Below are 25,838 nucleotides of genomic sequence, written 5' to 3' on the forward strand. Positions count from 1 at the left end.
AGAGTATCTGTAGGGCTTCATTCTCAAAAGGCTTCAGATCCTATCAGTATCAGACCCCTAATCAACCAGGGTACTTATCTCCCCAGAGACAGACGTCTAAATCTAGAGGTGGTCGTGGAGATCGACGTTCCCGAGGATCAGTTAAGTATAGGTCTTCCTGTTATCCGGTCAAAATTGTGAAAGCATAACAAGGGATCCTTAGGTTCTGGAGACGGTGTTAGGATCTCAAATAGATTTTATAGAATAGCTGATTCAGGAATGTCTTCGAGTGCTAATAAGATTCAGTTTGAATCTTACAGAATTGGTAAGCAAAGACGTTTTTGCTGGAGGAAAAAGACAAAGGAATGAGACCTGTAATAAACTTAAGATATGTGAACGATTGGGTATGGTACCATCATTTGAAGATGGAAGGCATGCATATGGTAAGGAATGTGTTACAGGGGATTGGTTGACACGGTTGGATTTAAAAGATGCTTATTTGACGATTCCAATTCAGGAACAGCATCAGAGGTTTCTTCAATTCAGATAGGCAGAGAAGATATGGAAGTTTGTTTGTCCACCTTTCGTCTTTCTTCTGCCCCTTGGTGTTTTTACAAAGGTGATTTGTCTGGTAGCAGCATTCTTAAGGGAATGGGGAGTGCTTCTAATAATTTACTTAAACTATAATTTTATCATGGATCAGGACAGGAAGAAGGTAGAGGATTACATAAGGACAGCTGTGTTATTTTTGGAAGACCTAGGTTTGGTAGTGAACAGACAAAAGTTGGGTTTAATTCCACATCAGGAAACTCAGTTTTTAGGGTTCATGGTGGACACAGTGCAAGGTCAATTGAAGGTGCAGAGAAAGAAGTGGAAAAGAATAAGGCAGAAGATTCGGAAGGTGTTGAAAATGGAAAAGATATCATTAAGAATGTTAGTGAGAATAGTAGGTCTACTGTCTTCTACGATTCCGGCTGTTTTTCTAGGACCATTGAATTACTGGCCTCTTCAGAAGTTGAAGGCCAGGCACTTGAGAGATTGTTTGAGGTATTCAGTTGTGCTTACAGAGGAAGCAAAAGGAGAACTTGTGTGGTAAGGAATATGGAGGCTTGGAATGGAAAGGCTATTTTTGGAGAGAATCCCAAAATTATTATTATAGAATTAGATGCGTTTGGCAGGTTGGGGAGCACATTGTGATCCGATTTCAACTGGAGAATTATGGTCAGAGGAGGAAAGCAGGCAGGCTTCATATAAATTGTCTAGAACTTTGGGCAGGTTCTTTTGCGATAAGTAGTTTCACGAAGGGCAAGGCTCAGTGTTCAGTGCTGTTGAGAATGGACAAAGTGTCAGCGGTGAGATATGTGAACAACTTAGGGGGTCCAAGATCAATGGATCTTGAGGATCTAGCAGAGGCTTTATGGGATTGTTTGAATCAGAATGTTGTAGTACACGCAGAGCATATGCCAGGTTTGAGGAATGTGGAAGCCGATTGGTACTCAAGGAATTACAGGGACTCCAATGATTGGACACTGAACAGATCAGTTTTTCAAAGGTTGATGTGGATTTGGCGTCCTTTTCAGCTGGATCTGTTTGCGAACAGGTTGAATATCCAGTTGCAGAGATTCTTCAGCTAGCATCCAGAGTCACCGGGAATAGATGCATTCCGGCATAATTGGAGGGGCCTCCAACCATATGCTTTTCCACCATTTTCGATGATCACTCATGCATTTTGATGGTGCGCAAATGGAAGGAGACGGTGTTGTTAGTAACTCCTCTTTGGAAGTCACAGGTGTGGAATCCATTTCTCCTAGAGGTGTCCATAGATTTGTCAATTTTCTTTGCCAGGATTTCCAGAAATTCTGTTGGGTCCATTAGGAGAAGTACACAAATTGGTAATGTCAGGTCAATTGAGACTGAAAGCATGGAAAATTTCAGTTGTGTCTAGGAGGTGCCAGGACTTTCACAAGAAGCTTCTAATCTTATTAGAGAATCCTGGGTTCCAGGAAAATGTATAGATTAGCATGGGAAAAAGGGTTTGCTGGTGTGTGGAAAAGGGTTTTGATCCCATTTCGATGGATGTGGTAGAAGTGGCAAATTATTTGTCAATTGTTCGTCAGGTTTGGCCTGTAGGACAATTAATGTGCATAGATCATGGTGGAAGACATAGATTACTGAATGGTGTTTCTGTAGGTCCGGATGTTTTGATGAGGCTTTTGATGAGGAGTATAAGGATATCCAAACTGCCAGTTTCCAGGTATAATTCTGTGTCAGGACACAGAGGTGAGGATTAGACTTTTTTACTTTCTTCACGTTATTCTCCAGCAGCCATTACTGTTATGCAGACCACAGTAAAACACATTTCCCATAAGGCCTTGGGAAAGAAAACAAAACAATCCATCCAATCAGAACGCAGCACAACCAATATTGTTCATTGTAGACCCTCTATCCTCCTTTTTCGTTGCTGCTCCAGCAGCCTCAGATAAGTGCTCTCTACGTCTTGTTGTCAATACGGTTATTTTTATCACAGTTGATTTTCTGTTTATCTTGGTAATTGATATTATTCTCGCAGCGCGACTACAAGAATGTTCTAAACACTCCTTTTGTGGGCACTCTCCGCTCGCAGGCTCTTGTGCGCTCACGGTCCAGCAGCTGCCAGGGGGCTACACACTATTGTAAAGGGCTCCATGCATCTCTACCCCCTAGCGGGCGGTGCGTCAGCTTCACTAGCCCTTACGCCTCTCTGGTTTCTCCAGCAACCTGTTCTTAGTGGAAAAGAGGGACGGGGCCAACACCCTGCTATCAATGTGAAACAGTTCAATGAGTTACTTGTTTACTGCCACTTCAAGGTGGAAGGCATCCATCTCCTCGGGGATCTCCTGCACTTAGCCAATTCGATGGTCGGCTTGGATTTTAAGGATGCCTACTTGACGATACCCATCTTTCCTCCTCATCAACACTTTGTCAGTTCCAATGGAGGGCACAGATTTTCGAGTTAAGAGCCCTTCTTCTGCTCCCAGGTGTTTCACAGAAATGTTGAAATCAGCGGTCAAACACTTGAGGGCGCAAGGTGTACACCTAATCGTCTTCCTAGATGACATTCTTATCATGCATCAATGCTCTATGCGCTTGACTGAGCACTTGAAGATGACTATCAACCTACTAGAGTCTCTTGATTCGGATCAATGGGAAGAATTCCTCTCTCCCCTTCCAAATCCATGCAATTCCTGGGATTCATGATAGAATTGGTCAAAGCTACCCTCAGCCTACCATCCCGCAGACTGTCCGAGATAAAACACGTGCTCAAGCAGACAATTGCCAGGCTTCTGATATCCCTATGCCAACTGACACAAATAGTGGGACTTTCTCATACTCCATACAGGCCATCTTCCCGGGTCTTCCCCAATATAGTGCACTACAATCCCTGAAGATCCCCCATATCCAGCAGGGCTTACCTATTCCCAGTCAGTTCCCCTCTTGGAGACGAAGGAGGAACTGCAATGGTGGATTCTCCACATGGAAGCCTGGAATGGTTGTGCCATTTTCGGCTCCCAACCCGATCTGTTGATATAGTTGAACTCCAGCTGCTTGGGCTGGGGAGCACGGTGTTGAGAATGTTCTTTAGGAGGAAAGTAGACTCCCGCACAACAAACCTTCCAATAAACTGCCTGGAATTAATGGCATGTTCCTTCACTGTCAAGTGTTGGGCCAACGGGAAGGTTTGCGTCCTTCTCAAGATGGACAGTGTGACAGCGGTACGCAGTGTCAACCACTGAGGGGGTACCCAACCGAAAACCCGTTTGGATCTGGCTTGAACATTCTGGAATTAATAACCCGACAACAAGATCTCGGTTTCAGGAGAACATCAATCAGTGAGGTCCAATCAACTGGACAGATACTGCAGTTGGCGGCCGGACCCTAATACAGTAGAAATGGATGCATTTCTCCAGGATTGGAGCCAATAGAGGGATGTGTTCTAACCATTCTCAATGATAATGAGATTACGTACTCCGGTTCGGCGACAGCAGGCGGATTTAGTGGTGATCCCTCCTTTTTTGAGGTCTCAAGTCTGGTTTCCAGTTCTGATGGAAATTTCTTGGGATTTTCCAATCCCTCTTCCTCTATTCCCTGATCTACTCCAGCATCCCCAAGGCAACCCTTAGCACCTGGTTCTAGCGTGCTCGCTTTATCTAATGACTTGAAAGAGTACCAGGAATGCTGAAAGTCCTGGGCATTTCACGAGAACCTGCCTCTCTACTCGCCAAAGCCTGGGCAGACAGTACGAATAAGAGATACCATTCTGCATGATCGCGATGGCTGGATTGGTGTCTTCAATGACAGCTGGATCCCTTGGGAGCAGAAATTGCCAATATTTTGTATTTCCTGGCAGCTCTGGCCTCTGATGGTCTAGCCTATACATCAATTAACACGTTTCGATAAGCTATTTCGGTGGGACACATGCCGATAGATGTCCATCCGGTTGGGGAGCATCCTTTGGTCTGCAAACTCCTGAGGGGCATTAGGTTAGCCCAGAAGGGGTCTCTTTTCATATTGCTCGAAGAACCAACAATAATTCAAAAATCGTATTGTCTCAGACTTTTCCAGACATTCCAAAACTGTGTGGTTAAGGCAGTTAAAGCTTACGAGTCTATGACAGAAGAATTACACCCTCCAGGGGAGAGGCAATTGTTGATCGCCCTCACTAAGCCTCACAAAGCAGTTTCTTCCCTTACTATTGCCAGAAGGGTCAGATGTACTATGCAGGAGGCTGGTATTGATATTTTCCAATTTGGAACTCACTCCGCGTGAAAAGACATGGCATCTAAAGCATTTACTTGGAGTGCGAGGTTAGAAGACATCCTCTACTATTAAAAGATTTTCCTTTAACCAATTTTGAATCTGGCAACCGTAGTGGTGGAAAAGCTTTGAACTAGCGTAATCCTCACCTCCGTGTCTTGACATAGAATGAAATATTTCCTAGCTATTGTAACAAAGTTTCAATTCTGTCAAGGACAGGGAGGTGAGGATTAGTCCACTTTCTTTGCTAACGTGGTTAGGACACCCACCCGTCGGAGCATGACAGTTTTTCTTCGTATTGCTATAATTTCAGTGTGTATAATTAATGTATATATTTGTCTTCAAGGTTGTTCAATTGCATAGACACATGAAATCAACTGGTATATCATTATTTGTTGATGGAGGCCTAGCCATATGATTTCAGAATCCTATTCTATGACATATTTCGTAGGGACGTAACCCACTAAGCAAGATTAACACAGAAATCTTTGTTGTGTCGCAGGAAGAAAAAGGAGTATAGAGGGTGTGCAGTGAACAATATCAGTGGTGCAGCGTTCTGAATGGATGGATGGATGGATTGTTTTGTGTTCTTTCCCAAGGCCTTATGTGAAATGTGCTTTACTGTTTTCTGCATAAAGTTAATGGCTGCTTGAGAATAAAGTGGAGAAAGTAAAAGCTTAATCCTCGCCTACCTGCCCTTAATAGAATTTAACTTTCTGTTATGATAGCTAGGACATTTTTCATTCAGTTTGGAATGTGTGAAAAGTGTTTGACTATTTGGAAGAAGTGGAAAACAATAGTGGATTGAGTTTGAAGGTTTTGGCTCAAAAGTTTACTTTTTCTTTGTGTCTGTCTTTTAGAAGGGTTTCAGATGTGAGGGCTTTGAATGTTACTAGCAGGGTTTTCAGTCCTGAGGGAGTGTGCTTTTACTTGAGTAAAAAGACCAAGACAAATTCAGAATCTATTTTTTATCCTTATTTTGATGAGCACCAGAAGTTGTGTGGTTCGTTGTGTCAATGAGTATGAGACGAGAACGTGTCCTTTGAGATCTTTATCTTGGCATCATTCATTAATATCTCTTGGGCATCTACATAGGGCAGTTTCTGCTCCTACTCTTGCTCAGTGGGTAAAAAGTGAGGGAATGTGCTGATGTGGAGGCAAGTTTGTTTTGGTGCACATTCTGTGAGAAGTGCTTCTGCTTCAAAAGCTTTTATGCTGGGGTGCATTGCAAGACACTGTAAGATGTGCAGATTGGCCTAATGATGCAATATTCAGAAGGATTTATTATAAACCAGTGATGAATGCTGTTTCTTGTTCAGTAAAGATGCTTTAAATGTACAATAATGTCAGCATCTGGTCTTGCCATAAAATGTAGGTTTTCCGCAGCTTTGATGAGCAGAAAATCTGGGGTTTATTAAAGACAGAGACTAATAGTATCCCTCCTATTAACACAACCCAATATTTTTTTTTGTTTTTTCTTGTAGCTGGAGCACAACAGTGAAAGCGGATGGAAGGAGTCTGGAGCTGCTGGCGACTGAGTTTTAGGATTTGTTTAAGAGACATGCAATTAGGACTTTGGATTTGTTAATTTGCACTCAGTTTAAAACGTTTGATGGATCTTGTGGTTCTGCAATATGCAAAAAAAGAAGAAAGATGCCTGGGTTCTGGCCTTTTATTGTGTTGAAACTTTGCTAAGGTTCTATATAGTTAAGGGGGCTGCTGTGAGAAGTGGCCATAAAGGAGATTGCAAGAATATTAGCTTCTGTGTCTTTAATAAAATCCAGATTTTCTGTCCATCAAAGCTGTGGAAAATCTACATTTTCATGCATGCTTGATAGTCTCAAAATTCCTGTGTTCTTTCAATAATGCTCAGTATTTCTAATATTATTAACTATCAGGCTACCATGTTGGTACCATGCGGTGCAAATCGTTCTTGGTAATCAACACAGGCAAATAGAGCCTCTAAATTGTGTGTTGTGTGTGTGTTGTGTGTATTGACCCTATTTTTTACCACACTTTTACATTCCAAAAAACATATTGTGTCCATGTACGTCCTTACTGTTGACTATTATGTGCATCCAATTCCAGATTGTGAAAAGGCTGTAAAAACATTTCATTAATCAGACTAGTGGATCTGCCTGAATTTGATTGGACTGTACTGTACCAAAAATAGGTGGAGTCACTGGACCTTGTGATTCGAAAAGACTTATTTTGAAGAAAAACAAGTTGTATACATCTAAGTTCTACACTAGATGGTGGAAGTATGCACAGCATGTGAATATTCGGCACATATACTGCAAACAGATGCCTACAGGGTAAGTAACTTTTCCTTATTTTCATTTTGAACAGCAAAATAAAGATTTTTTTTTTTTTTAATTCACCCTCAACCTAATTTAATGAACCTTTACCTTAATGAGATCTAGAACACTTTTACTGGATTTTGTCCAGGCTTGAAATCCTTATTTCCAGGGTCTACATGCTTTTTTGACAGGGCTTCACCTGAAAATAATTTTACAAAGTGATGTTCCGCTTGGATTGTGATGTAGAACATAAATCAAATGCTAAGGCTTCAAGCTCTTAGTTTACTTATAGATTTCCTTCATTGAAATGTTTATTTGCACTTCTTCTGTGCTATTTCATTTCCATCCCTCTGGGTTTTTGAACCCTGTTGTCTTGCTTTAAGATCTTGGATGCTTTTTCATCCACCCCTCAATGTAAGACTTTTCTACCTCCACTAGCGATTTACAGAGAAGTGCTACTTCTACAAATCCCCCAACATTGTTCAGATGGATGGTATGTTACCCTTTTTGTATAGCAGCTTGTTTGCCAATTTGTTGACCTCTCTGTGCTTTATTTTAAGATTTTGTTAGAAGGAGCAATCATATGGACTGAAAGCAATTAGTTTTACCCAAGGGATACAGTTTGGCCTCTCAAACATAAATTAAAGTTTACAATGGATACATATCTCCTGCTAAAGCTAGAATTTCAGACCCTCGCTATGGCAGCTAGAAATGTATGTAAGACTTAATGTTAAGCAACTTAAACAAAACCAGTGCCTTCACCCGTACTTGGTGGGCATGCTTCATCATTGGGCTGCTCCTCCCGCTGCTTATTAACTATCTTTTATTATTGAAAAAGCCATTGTCACTCCATAACATCATGCATATTGTGTCATCCCTCTGATAGATACTTCTAACTGCAGATTCCTCACCCCTGAATCTCCCCAGGCACCAAGCTGGTTCCGAAAACTTTTGTAGCAACTCCTTGTACATCAGGGGTTAGTGTGTGGCTCTGCATCGGTTCCATCCCACCCCGGGTGTGACATCTGGATCCTTATATATGTGCTACCTATGTGGGCTAATGTCAACTTCTTTCTTTCCTCCCCTGGTGATGTGGCTCTTGAGCTTCTCGAATCCTGTCATTTCTGACAGAAGTTATTTCCCATAAATCTTCAACGGTGTGCAGACAGTATAACCCCCTAAATCTACTAGGTTTAAACCATGAAACCATGTTATGACTAACTGGCAGATGTGGGTTAAAGATGGCCATTACATCCATCTATGTTGGTTAACTTCAAAACACAACTGCGTCATGTCCATGCTGCGCTGACATAAGTAAGAACTCCATAGGTAGAAAAAATTGCTCACAGTCCAAGTTGAAAGTGTGGCAGTCTCGGCCGAAGTAGAGAGCTCAGAAATGCATTTGCTCCTGAGGCTGCTCCCATGACTGTTAATCATCCCGGTCACTGGGGTCAGTTGATTTAAAAAAAAAAAAAAAATCCAAAAAAAAAACACAAAGAATCCAGGCATGGGTCTCATGCATCACGCCACTCCCACCATTCAGACTTACGCGATACTCCAGGTACATCTGGGTGACAGTCAGTCTTCCAACAGTGATCTGATTCCAATGCTAGTTCCGTTTCCACCTTACCCCGAACTTACCGCAACAACTCCAGCAGCTAAGGATAGCCATGGCCCATAGTTTTGGTGCCACGCTGGAACTCTCTGGCGTGCCTTCGGACCCATTGCCCCTGAGGGGGGCCTCCGCTTGATTTACCGTTGGAGGATCCGTCCTTGATGCTGACTGTGCCCATTGTCGGGAGGCTGCCACATTCCTCTGCTTCTACCCTCCCCATTCCAGCCCCAGCGCCACCACAAGTCCACCATCTGCACCATGCTTGATGCCACCTTTGACACTGCAACCAATGCCGCCGGCTTGAGTGTTGATGCCAGTGTTGCCGTCACCAATGCTGGAAACGGAGCAGACCTCATTGACCAGACCTAGAAATTATATGCCACTCTGAACCAGACTATGCCTATTGGTATAATATAGGGGACAAATGATGATGATGACAGTAAATATGATGATGGCAATATTTTTTATGACCTATAACACCAGTGTTTTGAATACCTTGCCAGGTGTTGGCATTTCTTCCCCTAAACCCACCATGGATAACTAGCAGCCCACCTCCTATGCAAAAGCAATCTGGAGAGCGACTGAGATACTTTACCTCATTCTGCTGATTCAAAAAGTCAAAATGTACTGTGGTCACGGTGGTCCTCAACACAGCATAATCCACAATCAGTGCTGTAGGCAAGTGGCGAGGTGGCACAGGCCTGCTCCTGGAGACCCGGGCTTTTTGCTGCAACACCATACTCCAGAGATCTTAGTGGTTGCACGTTTCTACCAACCACTTGAATCCCAGTTCTTTCCCTATCACTCCACCTGACAGGGATTCCAAAAGAGAGACATTTGTGAAACAAATGATCGCTGCCAGCCTATGCTTTGGCAACGCATCATGCCTTCTGGTAAGGTATTTGCATAGGCTTTGGGACAGAGTGGTGGTCATCTTACCAGATATCCCAGAGGAGCTCCGTCCAACCTTGCAAGGGTTGAGTTTGGCCATGCAGGAAGTACAAAATACTCAATCATAACCAGTCTCAGCACTACTTATAGTCGGGGCAGTCTGTTCAGCATAGTCCTTGGGCATCACGCCTGAATTTGCCCCACAGGCTTCTTGTCTGATATCCACCAGTCTCTCATGAGCATGCCCTTTGACAGCTCTTGGAGTGAAGGCAGACTCAGTCCTTGAAAGATTTAGGTAGAGTAAGGCCACTACCTGCTCTCTGGGCTTTGCTTTTGTAGTTCCCCCAGCAGCAGCGACCCTTTCAAGACTCCAGTAGAGGCTACCAGCACAGGCCGAGACAGTATATCCCTCCGCAACAACAGGTGTCTTCTGATGTCAAGGCTGGGGATGAGGTTGACTGTGTCAAGCCCAGACCCTCCCCCGGAACTGCTGCAATACCATTTTAATTAGCCCTTGGTAGCTGATGATCGCTTGATAGGAGGTTGCATCACCTTTCACCTTTCCAGGCAAAGGAGCATCACGTCCGATAAGTGGCTGCTCAGATCATATAAAATGCATGCTTGTTACCCTTTTGTCTTATTACCTGAACATTCCACCCACCCCATTTCACCTCCTGGAAGATCCCTTGTCTGTCCAAGCTCTCTTGGCTAACAAAGGAATAGAGAGGGTGATGGCATCAAAGATCGGGACTGGTTGCTACTCCTGTTATTTGCCGGTGTTGAAAAAACGAGCAAGGCCTGCATCCCATCCTCAGTCTGTCATACTCTGAACTTCTTCTTCCTCAAGGACAACTTCCAGATGCTCATGCTGTCGCAAATTCTGTCTGCCCTGCATCTAGGATACTTGATGATTGCAATACATTTGCAGGGTGCATGTTTGCTTATTTCCATCTTGCAGTACCATAGATGTTACATGCGGTTTCAGCTAGCTCATGATCACTTTCACTTCTCTGTTCTCCCATTTGGCCTTAGCAGTGCACCTCAGGTTTTCACTAAAGTGATGGTGGTGGTACCAGCCCATCTGCAGAGATTGGGAACAGCAGTCTTCCTGTATCTCGATGACTGGCTGCTGAAGGCATGCTTGCCCCAAACAATGACAGCCCACCTGTTGATATAGTCAGGATTCTTAATCATGACTCTTTAACAGCGGGTCCTCTTCATCAGAGACATCCTGGATACGGTAAACCTCTGAGCCTTTCCTACACCTCAATGAGTTTGGGACATTCAAGCTATGGGCCCTATGTTTCATTGATCTGGATCTAAGTGAAAGTGGTTCTCAGATGTCTGGGCCACTTGACCTCCTGCATCCTGCTTATGGAACCATGCCAGATGGCACATGCATGCTCTGCGTGGAATCGGAGGCTTCAGTCAGCTCAACACCAAGGGTACTTGTTAGAGTCCATTCAAGTGTAGAAGGAAACTGCAAAAGATCTGTATTGTTGGCTGCTTGACCGCAGTTGGACAGGCGGCAGACCCCTTCTTCCACTACCCTAAAACTCAGTCTTGACAGATACATCATTGCTGGGCTGGGGAGGTCATGTCGGAGAGAGGGAGAACGGAGGACTCTGCTCTCCTATTGAAGCTCGTTTTCACATAACCATGTCGCAATTCCAAGAGATTCACTTGGCACTGAAAACATTCCATCTGATTGTCAAGGGGACAGATTATATCAGACAACACGATTGCCATGTGGTACAGCAACAAACCGGACAGTGTGGAATTGTGGATCTTGAGCTAGGACACTCTCTCTGAAAAGGGCTGATTGCTGAGGGCATCTCCCTGGTCACCTAGTGTCTGTCGGGTTGTTAAAACTCCAGGGTGGACAAACTCCGCTGTCCCTGCAAGTGGATCACAAGTGGCAGTTAAACTCTGTGGCACAGGACATCTTCTATTGTGGAGTAAATCCTAGCTTGATCTGTTTGCCACTGCAGAGAATGCACAGTGTCCAAACACTTACATGTTGAAATTCCAAAGGCAGTTCTCTCTCTCTCTCTCGAGGGCTACTTTTGCCAACATTGGACGTCATGGCTGCCCACCTTTCTGCCCCTCTCTCTCCTGAACGGATGAGGAGAGTCTGGTACTCGGAACGTCTGACTTGAGCACATGGGTTCTGACGTCACTGCCTGTTGTTGTCACAGCAGCAGGACCTCTTTTTGCACCTGAACGTACACAAGATGGTCCTCAATGAGTGGAAACTCAGCAGAGAAAGTTGAGGGCTTTTAATCTCTCTCCCAAAGTGTCCAGTTTTGTCATCCTGGCAGCCAGGAGTCCATCTGCCAAATCAGTTAATGCCTCATGCTGGGTTAGTTGTTTGGTGTTCTTGCTTTGAAATTCCTCCCTTAAGTGCAGTTATCAAATGTTTTTTTGTCTTGTTTGTCTTTTGCCTAGCATGATTTTGATGTTACAACAGTTAAAAATCTTTTGTGTCTTTCGGCCTTCTTATGCTCACCTTATCAGCCATCCCTCTTCAAGTCACTTGTGATTAACTGTTTTTTTAAGAGACTGACCCACATGTTCTGCTATCACCTTTTGTGATGCTGCAGTAGAACCTTAATTTGGTTCTTGCTTACCTAATGTGCATGCCCTTTGCACTTATGCACAGTTATCCCATTCCACCTACTAACCATCAAGACTGCGTTCCTCATCACTAGAACATCAGCCAGGTAAGTGAGTGAACTCCAGGCGTTGACCGTGGTACCACTGTATACTTTTTGTGCATAAGATCATGCCGAAGGTAATTACACCCTTTTTCATAGGACAATCCGTCTCCTTTCTGGTTTTCTATTCACCTCCTCACTCCTGCAAGAGGAAAAATTGTTCCATCCCCTTGACCCTAAGAGAATGCTTAGTTTTTACGTTGATTGGTCCAGGGAGTATCAACAGAATGACTAACATTTCATTGGTTTGTCTGTGGCAAAAAGTGTAAAACGGTGCAAAAGAGAACCATTGCCCGATAGATTGTGTAATGCACCAAGACCTGCAGTGGGCTAGCCAAGAAGCAGCCCCAGGAAGGTTTTACATGCTTGTTCCACGTAGTGCAGGCTGCTACTGTGCCGCAGGTGTGGGAGTCGTGCCGGCCCTGGACATATGCTAGACTGTGTGGGCATCCCTCCATGCATTCACAAAGCACTGCTGCTTGGACAGCCAGGTCTGGTGGGACAGGCACTTCACTTGATAGGTCTTGCTGGATTTCCTATTCTGACCTATTCCGCAGATCCTCCACCTGGAGAGGAACAGCTTTTGGTATCTATTCGGGATCGGAGGTCTCTATCAGAAAAACTAATTGCTTACCTTCAGTAGCGCCTTTTCTCATTGAGAGGGACTAACTGCAGATTCTTCACTGACTTGAACCGCCTTCCTGTTCTGTGGAATGGAGTCATGCAGCCTATTAATAAAATCCTAATCTGGAATTCTGCACTCTGCCACATCCTGTTTTCAATAGATCTACGTCCATTGTCACGGACAGAGAGCAGAAAGAAACTGACAGCATGCAGTAGTGTCACATATATAAGGACTCTGGCATCCACATCAGCAGCGCAATGGACTTGATGCAGAGTCACTTAACTCCACCAATCAGTGTGCAAGGGAATGGCTGTAAACGTTTCCAGATCCAGGGTGGTCCCTGGGGAAATTCACAAGGCGAGGAATCTGTGGTTAGATTGTCTCTACCAATAAAGGCATTTGCCAAGCTAAGTAACTTGTTGGTGAAGCGTGTCATTGTGCAGACTCTTTCAGAATGTAAGAGCTTCTGTTATTATGCCATAGGAGGTATATTTGTTGCTCTCCAAGGGAGCCATAGAATGGTACTAAACTTTGAGAAAGGTGTACATTTTATTCCTGCTATTTCTTGTGCCGCAAAAGGGGCCTCAGGCCTATTTTGGACTGTTGACCCCTGAATGCCTTTATGCAGAAGGACAAATTTAAAATCCACACATCCTTTCTGATATGGACCTGGGGGACTAGGTAGTGTCCTTAGCCTCCTGTATTTTCATATACTCGTCTTATAGTACTCTTTGGTTCAAGGTTGGCCACAAGCAGTTTGTTTGCTGTTCCCCATTACCCCCCCCCCCCCCCCCAAAACACCTTTTCCCTCATCAGTGCCTCTCAGGTTTTCACAAAAGTGATGACTCTGGTTGCTGCTTAACTATGAAGGTCAGGTGTTCCTGTATTCCTTGGCTCTTAAAGATCATCTCACTTCAATCAGTCATAGACCACCTCAGACGATGGTTGACCTCCTAACATCATTGGTGTTTACTTTAAATGAGCCAGAATATCCCTTGATTCTGTCACACGCTCTTCCGTTCATTGAGGCGTTACTGCACAGGCTGTTTTTCAAGGCTTTTCCTCTGCAGCTGCATGTCTTAGACTTTCGGGGTTACACTTTTGATGTTTCAGACTAGATCCTGAATCCTGGAGAGGCTCACTTTTAGACTTGTTGGACTCTTAGTCTTATTCATCCTCCTTGTCATCTGTGCCTGGTCACACGTGAAAGCCCTGTAGTGGAACTTAAAATTCCAGTGGTTGCAGCATCAAGGCCACCTTTCCAACACTATCCAGGTCTCAGAAGAGATTGTAGATGGTCTTCAGTGGTGGCTGATCACAATCTGTTCTGCGGCAGACCACTCTCCTTTCCACACCCAGAGCTGATTGATAACAGCTGCGTCTATACTGGTTTGGGAGGGGTAGAGGGTGGAGAAGGTCACATCTGAAGGTGGTGATCAGAGATATCGTGCCTCCAGTAGAGGTGTGACTGCGTAACAGTCTATTAATGCTACAAGCCCTTTGTCTGGTCCTGAAGACTTTTCTCCTGTCCATGAGAGGGAGGCTAATGCAGATTCTCATGAACGGCCCCACCACAATATGGCCCTGTACCAGGACGTTTTGCATCTCTGTATGTGCCAACCACTTGGTGGGGTCCTGAACTCGCAAGTGGATAAACAGAGCAGACGTTAAGCAGATCATCTGTGGCACTTACATCTTGAGGTGGGGCAAGTAGTCTTAGACCAGTAGGTAGAGCCTTAGGTGTTTTTTTTTTTTGTCCCTATTGAGAATGCAGTCAACAATATTGCGTCCTAGAGTTTCTGCAAGAATAATCATTAGGAGACATATACTCACTGGAACAACTCCTTTATACCACTACTACCCTACTCTGAGTTCTGAAGAACATCAAGAACAGGGCCCAAGTCATCCTACTTGCCCTGGATTGGGCAAGGGAGTGTGATAGCAAGAGCTCCTGAGAATGAGCATCCGTCTTTTGATTAGGTTACAGCATCGGCAGGACTTCTGATGTCGTCAGCAAGACAAGGTCTCCAATTAAACGTCTATTGGTGGAGATTGAGCACTGGCAATTGATTTGCTGCTTGAAGTGGTGGATGTTATCCTCGCTTGCAGACACTACTTTGTCTTTAGCCCAGCAAGTCCTAAAGGTAGAACTGGAATAAGGTTGATTGTCTGATGTTTCAGCCTTTCTGCATTTGCTGGACCAACTGTCCCTGATTAAATCACTTATTGTGACGAGGTTTATTAAAGGTTTGATACACGTGTTCCTTATCACAAGGTTTGTGCTGCTACAGTAGGACCTTAACTTAGTCTTAGCATTTCCTGTGTGTATACTTTTCGAACCTGTGCATAGTTGCTTGCTACGTCTCATGACCATAAAGATTGTCTTCCTCATTGCTATTACGGTAGCTTGAGTGAGTGAAGTGCAGATGCTTTCAGTGTAGTTAAATTGGTTCTAAGGAGTCGGGCAGCTTTGTTGCTATTGCTTACAGGCTTACAGTTGAGACTCCCCTTTACTCTGAGCAGTTGCTCCCTCTGCCCGGTGTGCTTTGCTCCCCTTTATCCCTTGAAGGAAAAGTAATGAGGAGGCTTCATCGGTTGAACCCCAGAAATTCTTTAAAGTTTTTACATTATTTGGAACAATGACTATCAAGTAGACAAGGTTTTGTGGGGTGTTCTGGAGCAAAGAAAGGTTAAGCCAATGCACAAGTGTAGACCCTGTTGAAGTGCCTAGTCCTCGGCGTTGATAATCTGCTATGCAGTGCCTATGAAGCACAACCAGTATGGTCTAAGAGCATGTTCCAACAGGGCTAAGGCCACTACCTCTGTTTTGCCAAGAGGAGTGCCTCTTCTTTGTATCTGCCAAGCTGCAACGTGGGTGTCCACACACATGCTTGCAAAGCACTACTTCCTTGACAGTTTGCCCACTCCATTCTGCAGGGCTTTTTGGTCTGAGCCTACCCCTCAGATTGTCCACCATCTGCATGTACTGCTTTGGTGTCTGTTCTATGATGAAGAATCTGTATGTACGAGTGTATCAGAAGAACAAGATACTTCCCCTATGCTCTTTTTGGTGGACCTTCGGTCTAACCATAGTTTCCTCACTGACCTCCCTCCTCCCTGTTCTTTCAAGTGTTTTCTTTTTAGCATCTATAAAGGTCCCACGTTAGTACTCAGACTGTCGCCCACAGTCCAAGTTCTGCTTCTGGAATCATGGAAACTTAACGGATGATGCTCATTTTCGGCTCTGCTCGCCACTTCTAGGACGGTGTGGCATCTATCCGTGTGCGAGAGCACTGCTACAACTTTCTTCGGATCCACTGTGGCTACTAGGGAATATTCTAAGGTGTGGAATCTTCAGCTAGGTAGAGTATCCCACCAGAAAGAGCATTGCCATAAGTAACTAACTTGTAGCTTAGTGCGAAGATATAACTATAGGCAGTTGATTACAATCTAGTAAGTTTTACTGGTGTAACGATTTCAATTCTTACAATACTTAAGTTTTGTTTTGGAGTAAATAAAAAATCCGAGGTAGCTAACAGGGTAAACAATAATTACATTCCTGTTTTCAGTTTGGCCCATATCGTTTTACTTCTCTTATCGCCAGTTATAATAAATGTTTTCATGTGCTTATTTGCATCATGCCGATTTTTTTCAGCAAACTAGGCTGATCAGATTGTCTCGTTTTAGTGCGCAGTAATAGTTGTCAGGATTTCTTGTTTAACATATACACAGTTTGTTTCTGTGTTTAGATTTTTGAGAGTAGAGACTGTGTTATTGTTTCCTGCTTTCTCCTCTTGGAGGAATAGTGGCCACCGGATGCTTTTCAAGGTCCAATTGCCACCACGCTCTATTTCGACAGAACGCAGTTCCTGAAATTTTGGCCAGAAAACTTGGTCTCCAATGTACTAGTCCCGTTGATTACTTTATGCAATCCATGATTGCAGCACCCAGAACATATCAGATTGTCAAACGAAACCAAGTTCTGGAATTGTGACCCCAGAAGTGGTTGGTTTCATGTTGAGGTGTGGGTCTGCATTTAAAGGAGACATTCCTGTTGCATTCTGGGGTCGATTACATGCGCTTTACATTCACCTTTACGACTGAAATGTCCTTCATTCCACTTTCGACCTACAATGTGGCAGTATTTTTATTCCAGCCAACATCCTGTGTAAATCCAATTCCAGGATGGGAATGGGAATGGATCGCTGCCAGAAACGATGGGCATTTAGGAGAAAGGGTTTCTCCACTGGGAAAAATAGTTTCCCTTTGGAGAAAAAGAAAATATTGTTCCTGTTCACTCTGTTCTCCGCTAAGGAGAAGTTCATACAATATGAACAGGGTCCACTTAGAAATGTCACATTCTCATCCCAGAAGTAAGCCTGGGAACCTCCTCCTGGTGCAGCTTACAGGTTTGCTACGGTGAACGTTTGTAAATCCTAGAAAGTCGTAAAATTGCATCCACAGAGAGATGCCCGTTTCAGTTTCTGACTTTTTTTGTGAATCAGGTAAAGAGTGATTAAAATGCGCAGCTTTCAGTTTGCACCTTTCTACCTTTAAATCTCAATTTTCTTAATTCGTTTGAGGTCTTTTGTGAAACGATTTACTTGGGAATTTAAATTGTTTTGTACACTGCACCACTATCGAGTCTTTGTATTCATCTTGTGTGCTTTTGGATTAATTTCCTTAAGACAACTTGTAAATGGTATTTAAACATGCTCCCCAGTATGTTAATTGAGTTTCCTTTGTTTTGCAGGATGAAGAGAACGGGAATAAAGCAGGTATGTTATCAATTTCTAAAAACGTTCAGCTTGCTAAATTAATTGTGTCCGTAATTGTATAACGGTAGCATAAACGAATAGACTATTTACATCTTTGGCAACAAGTATGTCTTGGGAAAGTTACTTACTGAAATTTAGTTTGAAAAGTTGTTATACAAGTTCATTAGTGAAGAGTCTGTTTTACCTAGAAAAAGGGGAGTGCTGTGGTACTTTTTTGTATGTCACAAGGCTATCCTACCTCTACCTGCTTACACGGGGAGCTTATTTTTTTCTTTTTAGTTGCAAAAATAGGAATTGCACTAAACATTAAAGTTAGTGGAAGCTGAATCAGATTGCCACCTTACAGTTGTCTTACACCTCTAGGAAGTAAACGAGCAGGCCCACGGCTCTGCGGCTGCATTGCATGGCCCACAGCTATTTAAGGGTATGAGTAACATACGTCACAGACCACGCCCCTTCATGGATCTGTTTTCAAAAGTTGCCATGGCAGTGTTGAAGAAAAGTCACAATAGCTACCTACCAGGCTTAATTGTATCGACATATATTATAATGCGAAGCTTATGGAGAATATTGATTGTTCTCGGAGTAAACGTCACAGCACTTGACATCCGCACATATGCTTTTGAAAGTGCAGTATGCCTGCAAGCATTATTACCATTATTTTCTGTACTGTAAATTTATTTTTCTTCCATTGCTCACACACATATAGCAAACCTTTGATTCTTTTTACATTATCATTGTTTCAAGAGTCTGTGTTTACATTTTCCAAGTACCTATATTTTGTTCTACTAAAGTAGACTTTATTATAGTCCTGAACTGCTTACTGTGTTCTGGAGGGTCGGCTTTCTTTGGTGGGAGACAACTGTTCTCATCCAAATCATGATAATGCGATCGGTGATAATCTTTTCTGTTCTCCACCTCACGCCCACTGATTGATTTGCTTACCATAGTATTAAGCAGCTGTTAAGAAGGATAGCAGTACTTTCATTGAAGTGGCAAAATATTTGATGCATTCATCTTATCTTTCTTCAGATTTGTAGTGGCGTCAGTGACTCATGTTTGCTTTCGATCAATTGGAAGTGTCTATAAAGTGAAATGTCATCATTAAAAAGTAAAGACGGTTGTCTTGTATAAAATAAGTTCCATTTTGAAATAAGTATTTGTGTGCTTATAAAGCTTATCACTCGTCAGACCTATCCATATCTTTGCTACCTAATACCTTCGCTTTCATGATATTCATGTCATTGTATATATATGATTGGCATATGCATACAGCACTGCCTCCAAAACCTACAATATTGTAATAATATCAAAATGCTGCAGGTTTGTAAAAGAAATTGGGCAAACTGTACATTTTGATGCTATTGAACCTTCGTAAAATGTAACATTTTTCTATGATTTTAGGTGACATGTAATTTAGTCGTATGTCCATTCCTTTTGCATGTGGACAGTCTGGTACATTAGGTCTCAAGTTTGGAGTGTATTTTCCCTCCACTATAAAAGGGTATTTTTGGGGATACATGCATCGCAGTGATTTGAACATATCTTTGTCTTGCATTTCTGTAGACTTCGTTAGGTTGTTCTTATCTTAGTTTGTTTTGGTCAACATAGGGTGCTTCATTTGTGCTAAGTCCTTCCTAGCAACCATTGTTTCCTGGTCCATTACAGAGGTAGATATGGTTTACAAAAATGTACTTTGTGTCAGTGATCCCTTGCTGGATTTTCTTGGAGTGACTCTTTACGGACCTTCTCCTGTTCAGTTCTTTCAGGTCTGGTTCTGATGCATAGCATTTTGTGGTGGCTAGTGGTAAGACAGACACTGTACGATTTCCAAGATTATTTTGCTAAAAAGCAAAATAGAGGAACAAAAACATTTTCACAAGAATGTGCTCCACTTATGTTGGATGGACAAGACTTCCTGGCCAAGCCTTTCTCTTTGGTGCAATGCTTCTGCGCCTCTCAGCAAGCATACTAGGGAGTTTTTCTGAGCTTCACTGCTAATGTATTAACGTTTCTCTGTGTTGCCCACACAACCAGATCTTTTCTGGCCCAATCTGAAGATCTGACTTAGCCTCATCTAGTTAGTGCATGTTAGGATGTGTGATATAGGCATGTGGACACCACATCCCTTTTACCATATTCCATCAGCCTGCGAGTGAAAATGTGCCAAAAAATGGAAGAATCGACTAGACATTCCTGTCTGCTCTTTGGTGCCTTAAATTGGCAAACTCTCGACATTATTGCAAAGGTGCCTCCACAACTAAATTTGTTGAGTGTGCTTCAAACTTGCTGTGGTTCAGTACTATACTGAGCACATCCCAAGGGATGCCCATAGTAGGCTTTTAAAGGGACTTATGAGTGGCACAGAAGAGCATTAAGCTGATAATTCTTGAAAGTTACTATGTGGATCAAAGGCGCCAAGCAAATCTGTGGCATTAACAGCCATGTGAACACAGGCTCCAGAAAGGGACTGACTATCCAAGCCCTCTGTACAGGTAGTCTGCAACTTTTCTTTAATAAAATCCCAATCGCCCATAGAAGAGAGAGTTATTCTCTTGGCTGCAAAGTCTTTGCCAGTGGCAGTTGCTGCGGAGGCTGGGGTAGCAGGACATGTATCGGTATCACCCACGCCTATGTGTTGTGAGTTGCCACAAGTTTTTCAGGAAGAGTTTAAATGTCTCAGGAGGATGTTTGGTCAAGTGTGTAAGGTGACTTCTATTCCTCTCTTGTCTCGCCCTCCCAGATACAGTGGCCTCAGGGATTTTGGGCACAAATTATGAAGGCCTTCTGGGATTTAGGATTTGAACTGCCCTGACACTGACAGTCTGTATTACCTTATTGAGTTTCTGGCTTGGTTCTAGACAAGCTTCCTTGTCTGTTTGCTTTGTGCAGTGTTGATTGTATCCAAGACCATTGGCCTAAACGCATTTCGTTTATTCCTTTTGCATTGGCCTATAGGCACTTGTTCTCAGATATTCTGGCTTCTTTAATTTTGAGACTCTGCCTTCATTATTCTGGACATTGTCATATTCCAACAAGGCTGCCTGTTCAAAATGTCCTGCAATATCATTTTGCTGCATTAAAGGAGGCCCAGTTGGTATATAATTTCAGCACCTTCTTGGCTTCAGAGACGATGGACTACTTAATTGTTCATATTTTTCAATGCTAAGCTGCTATCATGTTCTGCTGCTGATCACAGCAATAATTCTCTCTTTGCCCTTGGATGAATGCAACAACCACTGATAACAGCACTGGTCTTACGCTGGAACAATAAAACTGTTTACCTGGTGACTGGTTCAGGGCAATAGCAAATAATATCCAGTTTACCTTGTTTAACTAAGCTTATTGAGGGAGTTGTTCCTGAAGTACTGCTTCCCAGTTTAGGAAGTAACACTCTAAAGTACTGCACCTCCTTCAGCCTAGGATCCGACCCTGACTGGGGCATTGAATAAGTTCTAATAGCCCCATGGGTGAGAATTTGTCATATAGTTGATGGTTTCACCGTCATCTCTCAGTGGCATTTGATACAATTAACCAAATGATGCTGTCTCCACACCCGGTCGTTATAGGAAATCTGACCAGTGCCCTGTACTGGGCAACATCTTACTTTCGGAAAGACCACTAGTAGCCTTTCTTTGGGGCTAAATGAAATGTTCACAATTGCCAATGGTATAAACATCCTCATCAGTATTGACTCGTGTACGTTACCACCTCATCTGCTTAAAAATCTTTGCTTTAATCTATAGTGAACTATATATGTTATGATTTATTAAAACTAAACTTCAGGAAATCTGAGGTTTTTGTCATTGCCAGTAGAGCCCTGGTAACACCCAGTTTGTGGCTTGACACCCTGGAACATTATTTTTCTAATATGTGTGCAGTGCATGCAGGACGCAGGCTACTCTTAACCATCTTAAGAGCCACAAGCACGGAGTCACTTGTTGCCTGCCTTTTTATTACCTGATCGTGGACCTCTGGGAGTAATCCTCATCAAGAGCAGTACTACAAGATTAACTCATTCTTTAGAATGGAGCTCCCTTAGGGTGTGCCTTCCCTCTGAATTGCAGTGTGGGGGGTGTGCCACAAATGGACATTTTTGCTTTTGAGACTAGTATAAGCTTTCATTAAGACTCCTGGTGTTGCGCTAGAAAGGAAGCCGGTACCTTCTGTGAACACCAATTTCCATTTTTTTTTTTTTTTTATCATAGACATCTTGAGTTCACTCACCAAAGACAATTGTAGTCTCTTGATTTGAGGCTTATTTATGTGTGTTTGACGGTTCCTTCTGTCTTGGACCCCTGGTGGGTGGTTTACCAGTCGGACACCCAAACTGAACAGTTTGCCTATGACCAGAGTTGGTCTTTGGCATCCTTTGCATCAGTATTTGCTCTTGTCCCTTCATTAGTATCAGTAGGCCCTTAACTTTTGTCATTTTCACGTCTGGCTACAAACAAGTTCAGCTGAACGAAAAATCTTGAATCATCAGCACCTAACATCATAAAATGAAATGCACATTAAAGGGGTTTGGGTCAGCCCCCTTCTGCCATTGGATTGTGTGGGTGAGCCACCTACCTCCAGGCGTTAAATTGATGTGTCCATCAGGTTTTGCATCTGCCCACACTTCTGGCAGATGTTTAGATTTTTTTGCTATGCAAAGGAGGCTTGGTCCCGGCTCCCACGTTATTTGCCCCTAGGTCAATGTGTCTAATTGTGAAGTTCCGTGCGTGCTACTGCCTGCTTCCTCTCTGGAAATTCCCCTCGCAGCCTGAGTGATGCTGACGAAAGCACGCTTTAATATAATTCTATGCCTCCTAGAACTGTTGTTTTATTGAAATCTCCTGATCACTCCTCTGCTGGTGGGGCACCTTCCAGATTCAGAGCCCCCTGCCTCTCCGACAGGCAGCACATGTCCCACTCAGAGCTCTTAGAAGTGCTCCTCACGCTTCCACGTGCCCTTTTTTCCTCATTCAGAGCTCTCAGTGGCTCCCGTGCTGCTGGTGTGGAGTGTCTTAGCTCTGCGCCATCCCCGTTGTTTTTTTTCCCTGCAACAGTTGGAAATCAAATTTTAGAAAGGTTGTCGTACTCGGAGTTTCTAAAACTGATGTGAGTTGGCCTCTTGTTCGATGCAGCTGAGGGAAATAAGCCTTGGAGTAGGTCTAGAAAGGTTAGTGTTTTCTCTAACCAGATTGCTGACGGACGAAAGTTACATTTTCTGACAGATGAAACTAAAGCCAGTGAATGACAGAAGATACTATACATAATGCAGATTTGTAAAGCGCATGTTCATCCTTGGATTTCCTGACTGACTAACCTGTGTGCTATTACCCTACTGGGTGGTACTGATGTTATTGACCTTGGAAGGATTAAGGTCTGTGTCACGCTACCACGATTTTAACCTTTGATTGTGGCATCACTGAACTGGAGCCATCAGACCCAGTCACAGAAGGTCTTTATATTCGTTTTTTTATTTTTTTTTATTTGTGAAGAAATATCACTAGTTAGGTCGCATCAACAGACCGCTTCAGAGGCTTTCAGTATGCCCTCTTAATCCACGGGTCTGCTCGAAGGTCATTCAGATTTTCCTTCTTCCCACAACAGCATGTCACATGGGGCAGTGTTCTGACCCACGAGATGTATTGTGACAAAATGTTTGCATGATTTAATGCACACAGCTGCAGAAAAAGCAGTGCGCTTCGATGCCAGTGATGTGATGCCTAGGCTGCTTGCCACTCCTATATTTTTTAATTTTTATGTTTGCAAAAAGTCAATGAATATTAATCAAAAAAGACCATTGGACGCTTGCCAATGCCAGACCTATTGGCTTTGCCGATGCTTGCTTTTTGTTCAGTGTTTGGACAAATGCTTTTGCAAGCCACATAAGGAAGGTGATGGTTCCTAATCGCAAAGCATTGAAGTTAATGTATATTGTCTGACCAATTGAGTCTGATCTGTCTACTAACCTCTCTTCGTAGTAATATTGGAGTTCCAGCAAAATGAGGAACCTGTGCTAGCAGCCCCTCGCACAGTAATTTTGCAAGTATGTCTTTGCATAATTACTGCAACAAAGAGTCTGCTAAAACAAACGAATCACTGTGCTCTTTTACAGGACTGCTCAATATACCTTAAGGGGGAGCCAAGACCTTTTAAACAGAGGAAGCATTCCCAGGATGTTGCATTTGCATAATCATTTGAAATGTTTCCCCAACAGTCGTATGGATGGATGGATAGATGGATGGATGGTGTTTCCCCTACAGTCGTATGGATAGATGGGTGGATGGATTTTAGTTTAGAAGTGTAATTATAATTTTGGGAAAGTAGCCAACAAGTGTGATCTGAGCCAGTTTGTAGGCATCAAATTTGGTATTGAACCATAAAGCAATCTTTGCATCTTGGGCTATCGTCATCAACAATCCTTGTAACAGCTGGTTACCCAGAATATTTCCAATCATTCCAAATCTGAGCATTACCACCGCCAAAAATAGAGGCGTGAGCATTTAGGGCCTCTTCACCATTTAAATGCTCTAAGAATCTAACCATCCCATGGTGCCTATTAGCAAAACGCCAGACACTCTAAGGTCAAACTGATAATTAAAATTCTGCTAATGGAGAAAATTAGGGATGGTTAAATACAGCATCTTCAGGGAGATCTCCAAACCTCAGTGAACACTGGTGTAACATTTAAAATTCAGTCTGTCTTTTCTTAAAAAAACATGTTGGTGATCTCTTCTGATGTAGCAGGCCTAGCCTAACTCTTTCAAGACGCATACTGCTGCTCTTTTTTCCCTCATCGAACAGAATAATTTGCATTCGAGAACCGTTCTCTTTTGAGCTACAGAAGTTACTATGTAAATGCAGGCTGAAAAGAGATTAAGAAGGGGGCAAAATATGTCCTTTGTGTCTGTTTCGAGCAACCTTAACTGTGGGATTAACTCCATCTACTCAGACATAAAGATTTGCAGGTGCCACAGTTTAAATGGAAAGGTAGTGATTGTTCTCTACTCCTAGTAAACATTGATCTCCATCCATATTTCACGTCCAAATCTAGGACTACCCAAAATCTAATCCACCTTTTTATCATGCTTTCTGGAGGCTATAATAAGAACTGTTCAAATGTAATAGGAAATTAAAACTCAAATTTGGTTTACTGTAACCTATGGACAATCCTTTTTGCACATAGATCGCATCTGGGGCATCCCACTTGCCACTGCCCCTTAACAGCAATATGAGGTGTTTGGGTGAGTTTATTAGAAAGTCTTTGCTCGCTTCATTTACACTCATTAAATGACAGGTTTGTAGCAGGCAGACCTATGTATGGAACACACTTTTCAGCCAATGGTACCCCCAGTTTAGGTTATACTTGTGTTTCTGTGAAACGTTTTAGCAACCTTTAATCCTCTGAGTTAATCACAAGAATAGAAACTAATCATGCTGTACCCAGCAGCCATGTAGGCATCGTATTTATAGGGCTATGGGTAAACCAACAGGTCTGCTCCAGCACAAAAGGTGAAATAGGCCAACACCACTGCAGACAGTTTAAGTAAATATTTGACAACTGACCAAGACACTGCGCCGGAAGGATCCTGCAGTTACAATATACCTTAAGGGAGTGGGTTTCAATCTTTTTTTTTTTTTTTTTTAATCTAGGCATGCACAACCCAAACATACAGCTTTTTAACACTGTTAAACGTGCTCCTCATAACCGCTTGTATAATCATAACCAGAGGCAGCAGAACAGAATCCTGAACAGAAAATGACGTTTAAAATTGTCAACTGATTTCGTAATCTCATGATAAGAGGAGTACTGAAATGGTCGAATGGATAAGCCAACTGTTCCTGAATGGGCGATTTTTTAAAATTCTCTTTATTATTTACGTACATTATGCAATCAAAACAAAAATATCAATTTGAATAAAGTGTCCCCGTGGTGGTTTTCAGTTAGCAATTCTACCCACTTAATGTGTTGCAGACCATATATTGACTGTTGATTTATTTTGGTTGCACTAGAACGCCCTCACCCCCGAAACTGTGAGTCTCAGGCCTGATCTATGCTGTTTATCGGAAATATTCCCACTGATGACCTCAGATCAATGTTTTTGTGGACATTCCTTGGTTTTGTGAATTGATCCTTCCTTGCCGGGA

At 42.9% G+C, this 25,838-nt stretch overlaps 1 protein-coding gene across 2 annotated transcripts in view; it reads left to right on the forward strand.

Annotated features, from left to right (window-relative positions):
* Positions 1 to 25,838, forward strand: part of ARHGAP21 (Rho GTPase activating protein 21) — a 367,146-nt gene that overhangs the window by 135,335 nt on the left and 205,973 nt on the right. For both annotated transcript variants that reach the window (XM_069211368.1, XM_069211369.1), the window contains exon 4: positions 17,675 to 17,699. In XM_069211368.1, coding sequence (XP_069067469.1) covers positions 17,675 to 17,699 — 25 coding nt within the window. The remainder of the gene's footprint in view (positions 1 to 17,674; positions 17,700 to 25,838) is intronic.

This window comes from Pleurodeles waltl, chromosome 10 (genome assembly GCF_031143425.1).
Source record: "Pleurodeles waltl isolate 20211129_DDA chromosome 10, aPleWal1.hap1.20221129, whole genome shotgun sequence".
Classification (NCBI taxonomy): Eukaryota; Metazoa; Chordata; class Amphibia; order Caudata; family Salamandridae; genus Pleurodeles; species Pleurodeles waltl.